This window comes from Tympanuchus pallidicinctus, unplaced genomic scaffold (assembly GCF_026119805.1).
Source record: "Tympanuchus pallidicinctus isolate F22 unplaced genomic scaffold, pur_lepc_1.0 scaffold11, whole genome shotgun sequence".
Lineage (NCBI taxonomy): Eukaryota > Metazoa > Chordata > Aves > Galliformes > Phasianidae > Tympanuchus > Tympanuchus pallidicinctus.
Genome location: NW_026294627.1, coordinates 4,639,157 through 4,651,695, shown reverse-complemented (window position 1 = coordinate 4,651,695; position 12,539 = coordinate 4,639,157). Strand labels below are relative to the sequence as shown.

At 36.3% G+C, this 12,539-nt stretch overlaps 1 protein-coding gene across 20 annotated transcripts in view; it reads right to left on the bottom strand.

Annotated features, from left to right (window-relative positions):
* Positions 1 to 12,539, bottom strand: part of DLG2 (discs large MAGUK scaffold protein 2) — a 986,929-nt gene that overhangs the window by 372,334 nt on the left and 602,056 nt on the right. For all 20 annotated transcript variants that reach the window (XM_052669729.1, XM_052669569.1, XM_052669635.1 and 17 more), the window contains one exon: positions 7,842 to 7,892. In XM_052669729.1, the coding sequence (XP_052525689.1) occupies positions 7,842 to 7,892 (51 nt within the window). The remainder of the gene's footprint in view (positions 1 to 7,841; positions 7,893 to 12,539) is intronic.

Sequence of the window (12,539 nt, the reverse complement as noted above, 5' to 3'; positions counted from 1 at the left end):
AATGGAGTTTTCATGTACAGCTGTAAATAATGATTAAAAATACCCAGCTGGATTATGTGTGGCATTCTGGTGAAAGCAAGCAAGTTAGGAAGTGAGAGAAAGGTAATAAAAGAATAATAGTACCTGAAAAATAAAATGTCAATATAATAATAATTTAACAGAAACAGCAGCAGACCGCTGCCTCAAGGCAGCTCTGACTTGCATGAAATCACTTTTCACATAATAGATAACTCAAGGTCTCTGTGATCTTGATAAAGTTAAAGGGATAACTTTCAAGTAGAGATAAGCGTGAATAATTTTTTTCCCTGTACTCACACAGGTGGCTTCAGAACTTTTGAATAAACGCTGCTTACCTTACCAACTTTTCCTCCTTCTTAATATGGAATATACATTATTACCAATACCTGGCATTTTTTGTTTTCCACGGCTTTTTAAATACTTCTCTCTTTTTCACAATACTTTCTGCTGCTGTGTTAGTGGCTCTCTTCTATGCATACTTTCTACTGACACGCACTCTCTGAACAAATTCCCCATAATCTTTAAAAGAGGGAGTTTAACTTTTTTTAGCTTATGATTCCATATATCGAGGAAAGAAATTACCTATACTCCCATAGGAAGAAAGGCTCAATAGGTCGATTGACACATTACATAAGAAAAAAAACTTCAAACAATCTCAAATTTTATTTTTCTGTTTGAGCACAAAGCTCCAAATGGTACTGAAAATGCCAAATACCACAATAATGCTTTCATAACAAAATGTTCAGTAATTTGAAACATTTTGCACAGCTGGAAAACTATGATAAATGTTCCTACCTTAATTCAAACTATAAATATCCCTCCCAAGTTTAAACTGGACTTGCAAACCTATTGAACCACATAGTGAGCCTCTCACCTAAAAAAATCCCCACAGACCACTATACCAATTACTAAAACCAGTGAATACATGGATCTTAAAGAATAAATATATGAATTCATAAAAGCCTAATTCATAGTAATGCAATTTTTTTTTTTGCCTTGGAATGCACAGACCATCAAATGTAATTCCAAACTCCATACTCTTTCTATCTGAAATATAAAGCTATTACACATGCATGGGAGGGGATATCCTTCACTGAGATAATGCCCTCAGAGGAGTTTAAATGGCATGGCGCTTCAACACAGTGATAAATCCAAAGGAATATGCTAATCTCATTTAATGTAGCTAGCATCCATGCCATATTTTTCAGACATTTAGATTTAAAAGCAAGATTCTAAGGAAGAATGATGAAAATACGAAGCAATTTTTAGGCACCTGAAGGGAGGTAAATGCATAGCATCATTTCAGCCTTTTTTCCTAATCACAGCATGGCCATAAACTGTAGCAGTTGAAATACTTTCCCAAGTCTCTTACAGCCTTCTCCCCTCCTTCATCTTCCCTTTTAGGTCTCATAAGTTTTTTTTTTCTGTTGAATATTGGGGATGAGAAGTGCTCCCACTCTCCAGCTGGGAGAGGGTGCACTCTTAACACAGATGTAGCAGTGAAGAAATATAGGGCAAATCTTCCCTGTAAACAGAGGATGAATGGAAAGCCACTTTTTTTTTTTTTTTTTTTTTTTTTTTTAATAACTTCCTTTGGACAACTCAAATTCTTCTGGCAGTGCATATCTGAAGCAATTCAGATCATCCGTATCTGAAGAGGATAGGTTATTTCTCCTAGCCCTGTCAATGCCTCTGGGAAAACTGGGACAGTTCACCTATTCCATTTCATCACACTCCCAACCTGTAGCAATGTAATCATATGTTAACAGCACTAACTGTACACAAATGTTGTTCAGCTAAGAGGAATATAAAACTAAAGGCTGCTATTTCACTTCTCTATCCAATAGTCATCACTAAGACAAGAAAGGAGAAAATAGTTTCAAAATAAATGAATGAATAATTAGATTGGATATAAGGAAAAAGGTTTTTTTTGAGTAAGAGTGATGGGTCTCTTCCAACCCAAATGATTCTTCGATTTGATTCTAAGATTCTAACAAGGTGGGGTTATTTAGTTTCCAGATACTGACTGTGCAGAATGACTGCTAACACCAGCAGGCAGCAATTGCTGTTCCTCAAAATTCACAGCCTTCTCTGTCCCTTCTTTTCTGCTTTCCTATGCAGACCCCTTGTGCCTCAGGTCCCCATATATATGACATCCACTGCTACAGCCCAGGAATAATTTTGGCATAATTACTCCCTGGTAGAATAAGAACAAAGAACAAAGTTTTCCAGTGATTAGTTTTATTTTAAGTGCCAAATTAGGGCTGCTTTGAGCTGTCAGAAAGTAACACACTGTCACTGAGTAATGTTACAAAAGAATTAGGCTGTTCCAAGGAATTTTAATTTAGGTCATTGAACTAAAGCAACCAAATTCTGCAGCTGCCTTGGAAAATATTGACCTGGTACTTCTGTGTCACACTGGTGGTACTGTACACCAAGTTCCTTTAGCTCCTTTCATTAGCTTGCTCCTGTACAGCCTCAGTTCAAATGAAATCTAGTAAGGTGCAAGAGACAAAAAGAGAACACAGACCTTGCTTAAACCATTGCATCCTACAGCCAGGGAGCTTGTGCTTTCCAATGCCGACAGGTGTCTGAGGGTGAACAACAGCCACTGGCACAACAATCAATCATGTAACTGTAGAATCATTAAAGTTGGTAAAGACCTCTACAATCAATTTGTTCAACTGTCAGCCCATCCCCACCATGCCCACTAACCACGTCCCTCAGAGCCACATCCCCACAGTTCCTGAATTCCTCCAGGAATGCTGATTCCACCACCTCTATGGGCAGCCTGTTCATAATCTTTTGTTTCTCAGACCTAAGATGGAATTGGAATTAGAAAACATAAGAGAACTTCCCACACAGCGTGTGCACTAAACATATATTTTCAAACATATTTCTTAATTTAATTTTTTTTCATTTTATGGAACATTTGTTTTAGAGAGGAGGAAACTATTTCTGTGTTTGCTGATACAACATAGCACCTTGAAGCAAATGCTCTTCTTGAAGAAGCAAAAGTTCCTGAGAGTTTGATTGCATTAAATACTATTAGATCACTGCTCTACTATAACTCCGATATAAACTAGACAATAAGAAAAAAATTACTTTTGAATTACAATTTATTTGATTCTCAGTGCTGCAAAAAATAACTAACATTTATTCTGAGCAAGGAAAGAGGAAGGTGTTAGCAAAGAAAAAAATGTAATTAGGGCACTCAGTCAGAAAGCTCTAAACATGTTAAGAAAACATCTACAGTTCTGCAGAAATAAGGATTAAGAGAGCAACACTTTTTGAAAGAGCTCTGCAGGCAGCTGAGGGGCACACATTTTGAAAGATTTACTTTCTCCTGTTGGAAGTTGTCAGACCGATATTGATTCATGCTCTCTAAGATCTCAAATCAAATGGTTATTTGATATACACTTTTAAACTTCGCAAACATCTTTTCCTAGGGACCAGTTCTTGACACTTCCTTCCACTCTGTCATTTTTGAACTAAATAAATGAGGCCTTTCCTGGCACTACATTGTCTTATAATCTCCTTCTTGAGAGGTCAAAACATGATGCTGCAGGTACAATCAATATCTAAAAACTTAAAAAGAAGGAGAAAGCAGATACACTACTGAGTAATAGTGAAAACTTGATTTCCTAAACATATAGTGATCTCAGTCAAAACAAGACAAAGAGATATGAAAATAAGACATGGAGTCAAATTAAATCCTTGCATCGTTTAAGACAATCCAGTTCTCACTTCCCTTTAGTATTAAGTGAAAGGTACCTCTTTATGCTTTGCCAGTTATATTTTTACAAAGGAAATGACTGATGAAAACAGCACAGTTAATAGCACAGTATGAATTTTTTGTTAGGCTAAGAAGGGGCCAATCAAATAAAAAACTAGGTCTGAAACAGATTTTCAAAACACTCTACCCCAAAACACCTTATATATTTGTATGTACATACAGAATAAAAATAAATGCTGAAACATCAAATAATTATGTGAAAATAGCTTTAGTAATCACAAATGCTTACTTTTTCCTTTAGCATCTAAAGATAGATGATTAAAAAGTATTGAGATCTGAACTCAGACATTGACCTTGACATGAAAACCACACATATCTACAAGCAACTCACTGTCTTTCTTACTCTTACTAGAATAGAATGGAATGGAATGGTTCAGATGGAAGTCCAACTTCCAACTGCCTGACCTGTTCAAGGCTAACCAAAAGTTAAAATGCATTATTAAGGGCATTATCCAAATGTGTTTTGAATGCTGATAGGCTTGGGGCATCAATTACCTCACTAGAAAGCCTCCAGTGTCTGACAACCCTAAATGTTTCCTAATGTTCAATCTGAACCTTAGCTTGTACAGCTCTGTGCCATTCCCTTGTGCTTTGTCATCAGAGAAGAGGCCAGCATCTCCCCCTGTTTTCCTTCGTCAGGAAGTTGTAGGGAGCACTGAGGTGATCTCTTAGCTTCCTCATCTCCAGACTCAAGTGTCCCAGGTGTTCTCAACCTCTCCTCTCACCCTCCCACTCCTGCTCTTTTACCAGTTTTATTGACCCCCGATGGATTCTCTTAAGTACTGGGTGCTTTTATGTTGTGGAGCCAAGAACTGCATTCAGTATTCAAGGTGAGGCCACATCACTGCCAAATACAGTGGGAGAATCACTTCTTCACTCTTCTTTGAGCTAGCTATCGATATTGGCTGATATTCTATTAACTTCTAAGAAAACCCTCTTTTCAGCCTGTGCCTCAGAGCACAGAGCTCTATCCAGGAGTCAATCAATTAAAACTGTCCTCTTGCTCAGAGAAGTTAGCTGGCTTGTCACAGATTCTATTCAGTTATCCCTTAGCCTGACACTGATTTATTTACAAGTGCAAATCAGTCTCTTGATTGGCCTGGATACATTTTTCAAGTCCTAAAATAATGAAAACTAACATCACCACACGAATACAAGTCATTTTATGTAGAATTTCCTTTTTACAGTGACTTTAATATTCAGTACAAAGTATTGTCTTATTGCAAGGTATTTTTTTTAAGTGTGCACTTGGGCATTGTAACCCACTACAAACTACCAAGTCTTCATCTACACCTGGATCTGCATTTTATGCCCACAAGTTGGCAGAGAAACTCACACATTCTCTGAAGTAATTGAAGGAAATAAAATCTTTTTTTTTTTTTTTTTTCTTAAAGAAAATTTGTTAGAATTCTTTTAACTGTGTATTTGTTTTACCTAAGTAGACCTCTATGAGAGCTCTAAATGAACTCATATTTTAAAATGACCCTCATGGGTTCAGGGAACGGTGAGAATACCTGACGACTGGTTGATACTGCGGAAGACTAAAAGGATAAAAGCACGCCAGTGATGGGCTGGCAGAGGTACAGTTACAGTTACAGCTTCTGCAACTCCTGGGACAGCACTGACCACAACTGCAGGTTCAATCTGCCCCAGCTTCATCCTCTTTTTGAGCTCTCAATAAAGCCTTTTAAGCTCAAAACCCCAAGTCTTTTAAACTATAAACTAGGACACAACATTTTAAATAGAAACAACTGAACAACAAGATATCAAAGAGAGCAAAAATAAAACAAGCTTTCTACAAAGACCCACTGCTTTCATGAAGTAATCCCTTGGTAACCCAGCTGGATCTCAGCAGCTTGATGATGCCTGGCAATGTTGCAATGACTTCTTCCCTGGCCCCTAAGCAATTTTTGAGTATTTCTCAGACCCTCTGCTCCTCCCCAGCTCCATATGGGACACATTCTGCCAATATGAACGCAATTGTTCCATGTTACCCCAAGAGATGGAGCCATCCTGGAGAGAGAATCACATCTAAGCCACTAACTCTTTTCAGGAATACATCCCACAGATTCCTATGATATGTGGATATCACTGCCCTGCCTTACAAAAGTCACAACACATCATAAATCAATTTATCTTTAACACTGCAAAATACTTTCAATTATGTTGATTATTTCAAAATGTGGATAAAAGTGAAGAAAGTGTCTGATGACTTTTGGGATGCAGAGTTCTTTAACTCAGATAACTGGACTAAAATGGAAGGTTTATTACCAACTTTTTTATACAGGCAAACTACATTTTTATTTCTCAACAGCAGTAACTTTAATACATTTTGCAGCTTTGCTATTAAATACAGAGAGATGATTTTCCATCTAATTTATAAAAGAATTTTTCTGGAAGAAAATGGGTAATCAACATGGAGAATGCCTTTCTTTTGAAAGCGCTGTTCGTCTAACGTAAATGACAGCTACTTAAAGGCAATCACTTGTGTTTTATACCTCATACAAAAAGCAGCAGACACAGTACCCTGCATTTGAGACAAAACACTGATACATGTGACAGAACATTTCAAGCAGGAATAATCAGAAAGCATAGACTCAGCTGCATCCAGAAAACAACTGAAATGTCCTCCATTAAAATCTGCAGTTTTGTTTTCTATTGCTTATCAGTATTTAATTGATATATGAGATCATACGATGAATAACAAATTACCTGCATAAGAAAGGTACGGCAGGGGCAAATCACATTGGTTTGTCAGTATTTACAGTGATAACTAACATATTTATTAAAATAAAGCAGTTTTCAAAGTATCACCCAGGAGGCATGTGTTCTGCTCAGTGACCTTTGGAAACTCTAGCCCAATGAATAACTAGTGATGCATGAATGACTTCAGAGACAGTAGATAAAAAGTGCCCATAACCTTATACGTTATCTGTTATGAGGATGGTTGTAGCAAAGAGATATATTGCTCTTTTGTAATTTGCCTGAGTGACCAAATCAATGAGAATATAATCCTCAATCCCTATAAATTGAATAGTTATGAAATTCATTATCTTGGACAATTAAAAATATAACATGCAGAAAAAGTGCAATGAATTGCATAATTCAAGCGTCTAATTTAATGGTAGTTTGCTACCTTAGAGGCATTTGCTCATATGGCAGCAGTCACATCTTGATAACTGACCTTGTATTCAAACATTTTACACAGAAGGAATCCTGTGTTTGCTTCAAGATTATAAATCTTCCTATTACCAGCATGTTGGTAGAATACCGAAGGCATTCAGCAATGACAATTTTGCATCCATTAGCAATCCCTGTAAGTACTATGATACATGACAAAGCTTAGACTGTCTTGCTCACACAATATGCTGCTCATCTGGTCCTGGTTTTGTGACAAAGAAAGTTCATAGTGTAACGGAAACAGTCATGTAACGAAAGACAAGGAAAAAACACCAAATCTAGGAAGATATGATGCAATGCAACATTTAAATGTATTCATTTTGTGCTACATTTAAAAAACGCTATGAACAAAGCCTTTGCTGTATGCTCTGTTTATACCTCACACAATTCAGGCTTGCATAAAGATATTCTTTATGTGCAGACATGGTCTACAGATTTTATGTAGTAATTGGAACTTGAAAAACACTTTTGCAATTTTTATCTTAGAAAGTAAGACATTGTGCCTTCTATTAGCATGAAAGGAAATTGAGGAGATTAAAAGAGAGAGGCTTCTACAATTCCAGGTCACAAACTAAAAGAGAGTTTCCATACCACGTAGTCTCTTCCCAATGGTCTAAAACCTAACTGAGAATCCAGAAAAGCATTCTGGATACTGCTCTGCAAGTTGCTACACCTGAAAACAGGAGAGGCTTATCCTGTTGTATCATTCATATTTTCATACTTTAGACTTGAACATCTTTATTCAAAATGTAAATGATTGTATTCTTAAACACTTGATTTAATTAACAACTGTTATTTTTATTATAGATTACTTTTTTCTTGTAAGAGAAGAATAAGTTACGCTTACCCTTTCCAATGTAATCTCTTCAAACTCATATTCAATTTCTGTTCCGTTGACCTAAAGAAAATAAAATCAGAAAATTGCTTAAATACACAAAGAAGTTAGTTAATTTGGAAGGGATACTGTACAGATATTCCAGCACAATCAGTATACTGAAGCGTACTTTTCAACATAGAAGTTAAAGTATCGAAATTATATACTACTTGGCTCCCCTCTGCTTTGAATGGCAGTGTAATCAAGCCTAAAAACTTGAAAACAGTACAAGTTACTATGTAAAGCACTATGACAGTGGATAACTAAGGCATTTACATAATATGAGTAATATCTGATACAGTATATTCGTGGACTTTGTGCAAATGATTAAATATTTTCTGAGGTAATAGTTCTATGTAAAAAACAGAAGACTTCTTAAAATTTTTCTCATGAATTGAAGAAAGATTAATTATTCATTGCCCTCTGATCTCCAATTTACTTTGCAATACAAATTCAGAGAGGAAATTCATAGCACTTATGTAAAAATCACTAACTGATACACATGCTGAAATACATCTTGTTTACTATATTAATCCAGGGCAAGAACATGACAGAGTACCTTTGCACCAGACAGTGGAAGAGCAAAAAGACAAAGAATGTTAATGCAATTCTTATGCTGTGTTTCAGTGTCAAAATAAATTAAACTCCAAAACTTGGAGCACCAAAATGGATTGTGATGGACAAGAAATCTATCAACTGAAGACATGACACTGATCTAAGCAGTACTCTGAAATCTTGTTCCCATTGACACGGATTTTTCCTGTCCCTCTAGGCAACACACTTAACATGCCTTTCCTAGTTTCCTAATCTCTTAAATGGGCAGAATGCTGCATTTGAGAAAGCTACAAAGTTGGCTACATTATAAGTAAAGTGCATGGTACTGGAAGGACTTCTGTGCTTAAGATCTCAAAGGAATTTCAAAGTTAGCTACAGCTATTTTTTGATTTTGCAAGAAAATACATGAGCCGAAAAGTACAAGATACTGCTCACTAATCATACTGTTTTATAGCTTTTATGATGATAGGATATTTCCTGGAAAATAGTTCTGGTCTATTGTTTTACTTAATTTTTGCTTAGTGAAAAAAAAAAAAAAAATAGGAACAAAAATTAGATGAAATTTTAGGATTGTCCCTTGAAGGAACAATTTTGTTATTTTTCAGAACAAGAATATTCAGCACTCCTCCCCACTCCCAACTGCTAATAATTTTATTACAACTTTCTAGAGGCAATAAAAAAAAAATACTAAATACAATCATTCTTCATCTAGTCATAACTTTTCAAATGTAATCAGGTATTTTTGTTGTATTACAACTATGTACATGTAGCTTCCAAACAAAAGCTTCCCATAAAAACCAGCAAAACTATTTAATTTATCTGTAGTTCAAGAACTGATAACTATGGAATCAGTAATAGAAATACAATCCTCAGAATTCGTGTTCAAAAAGAAACAAGGAGAAAGGCCCAAACAAAAAATCCATGCTTAGTGATGAAACACAAACTCAGCATCAATGAATAAAGTAGAAAACATTTGTATTTTTTAAATGATTACAATCTGCTAATCACGTTGCATAAAAAACAGAGATGAGCCAACATTTTCCTACAGGATATTTTCCTGATTTATGTGATAAATTTACTACTTTTTTCATAGAGTCTTTTATTGATATAGGAAACTAACTAGGTATGAACAGCTATCCCAATTTTTGTCCTTTCTTGTCTGATGATAATGAAATCAAAGCTATCTACATGTCTCTGTTTTCATGAACTTTCTTTTATCTTAGGCTGGTGGATAGCTCTGATCTATGTCTTCAATTCCTCAGTCTTATTCTATAAAGCTGTCTTTGCTTCACTGCTTATAATCACTCTTCCTTTGCATTAAAAACTCATTAGCGCAGCAAAATGGGAAAAAGAGGGACATGAGAAGTGAGCAACCTCTGTGTAAAGATGAAAGGAGAAAACACAAGCTGAATACTCAACTGGCATTTGCACACAAACAATATCTCGATTACGATCATATAAGAATTTCCTTTTATCATCCAAAGTCCCAATTTTAAAAAGGTTCAGCTCAAATCTCCATGAATCACAACAGAGATCTTTCACCATGTTCTGTAGCAGCAGGAATGATATGGATTAAAAGACTGATCTTGATCCAACTCCTTTTGTTATTGAAGCTTATATGTAGTTTACTGTCCTTACTTGCTGGTTGCTCGGAAGACCAATACAGTTATTTCATAAAAGTTCAAATAAGATACTGGAAGCACACGATGCAGGTGAAATGATGATACATGCAATGCCATTTGTTAGTAGCATCACTTTATTTCATATTTAGACTCTCTGGCTGCACCCACACTGCTAAATTAGAGTGAGTTTTCAGCCAAGCCTCAGTGCTTAAGGCTGTTTCTGTCTGGAGCCTGTTGGAAACAGATAGCCCAGGAGCAAGACAACAGTTAAGCAGGAGAATCATGGCTCCATTGCTGAAACTGGCTTGTTGGTACTCTTATTTAGCAGCATACAGGCATACCCTCTCCTTTTGTCTATTAAAACTTGACAGCTCTGGCCTGAAAAGGCTCCTGAAAAAGCTGCCTAGACCATCAACTTCCATTTCTTGCAACTAGTGGAAACCTGCTCCTGGAGGTGTTCAAGAAACATTTAGATGTTGTACCAAGGGACATGGTTTAGTGGGAAATGTTGGTAGTAGGTGGACAGTTGGACTAGGTGATCTTAGAGGTCTTTTCTAATCTTAATAATTCTCTGATTGTTTGTGGTCATCTCTTCTTTTCCTCTGCAGCCAAAGAAACCACAAGTATTTGCAAGCTGCTTTGTAATCATTATTTTCCCTTCTTTCAGAACGTCAAGGTTGACAATAGATATCCTTAATCTTGACTGAATTTTGCTATCTATAATGCTGAAATATGAAGTAGTCATCTGGCTCTCTTTATACTCATTGGAGAGGAACAGATACTTCTAGCTCTTAAGTCATTTCATCCTACATTACATGCCTCAGATAGGTTATTTGAACTGTGACCCTGAAGTTTCCTTTCACCGAGTGCAGAGTCTAAAACTGAAGCATGAAGTTTGGTGAGCTCTTGCCTTACATAAATTTTCTTTGAAATTCTCCTAACTCTAGATTGATAACAAGTCCTACATAAGAGATACAATATTTCTTCTACAATTATTACATTTGTGTAAGACCTGAAGTCTGGTTTAGGAGATTTTCCAGTTACTGTTAGAGGTTTATCTGCACATGTAATTGGAAGCATATATAGAGCTTGATATCCAGCACCTTCCCCCGTAAGTGAAAAAAGTCAGGATGTCATCTTGGAACATGACTTCCCTCCCGACTTCCCTCTCTGATTTGGCAAGCTGGGGATCTCTCTATGGAAAATCAGTGCTCAATAGCACCTGTGACAGTAAGATGCCCAAAGGAGGGCAACAACTTGTCTCAGAGGATTGGCAGAAACTGATAAGGAGAGCACAAGTTGAATGCATGGGAGCATGCAATCAATCACACTTCTGAAAGGCACAGAATCTGGAGTCAAAATATCTCATGCAGGAACACCCAAAAGATGCTGTTGGCCCAGACAAAATAGACAACATGAATGAAACCTTTAGGTAACTTTTGAGGGCTTTTAATGTCCTATTTTTCAGCAACAGCATCACCAACATGTGCTTCTGATGAGAGAAGAATTATCAGCCTCCTGTCCTTAAATACACTCAGGATCTAGAGTGTGATGAGTTTTCAGCCACTTTAGAACAAGTTACCATTACTAAGTCAATTCCAATGTTCAAAATAACTGCTTGCAAAAGCAAGGCAACAGTTGCTTTACATTTACAGCTGCACTGTTATGTTTGAGGATTCTTCCCAGCTTTTGGTACGAACATTTATTTAAGAAAGAGATGTAATGTGTAGTAACTATTCAGATACCAGCATGCAAAAGACTTTTCCTGGTGAAACTCTAATCAATTCTAGAGACCACAGCAAACTATATACCTTCCTAAAATATACAGATGACAGTTTATGATCAGAAATAAGGAACAGGTAAAAAAGATGCTCCCAACAAACAATTTTTTCAGAAAAAGTGAAATAAAGCCCTGCATACAGAACACCAAACTTAGTTTCTCGTCAACCTGGATTTGTTTGTTCTTAAATAATTTTACTCTGACTTTCCAGGAAGTTCGTCTCATGTAATGAAGTTTAAGAATGTCAAGCAGAGGAAGGGGTCCCTTATGAAAATCAACTCTGTAACTTTAAAACAAATCCCCAAATCCATGAGAATCTATACTGTTTATCATTTTCACATACTCTTTTGTTTTTAAGACTGTTGCATGTATTGTTTTTTCCTGATTCTTTATTTATGTCTCTGCAATTACTTGATGATAGTGTCACTGAAACGCAGGAATAAAACTCATCAATCCTAATGACAGGTTAGAAAGCCGACAGTACTTTACTGCAGCACTGGGTGCATGCACTGAATTAATATGGAGTTCTGGTGAGGGGTCTGGTGGTCATCAGGTGGTGTTATCCAGGCAAAAGTCATTCATTACATAAGCCAGATCTTTTCAAGAAGAGACTGCATTAAATAAAATTACAATATCTGTAGACTAGTATTACAAACAAAACCCATTTTAATTATATTTCGTTGGACACTGTTTTTTAGCTGTCTTCAGGAAAAA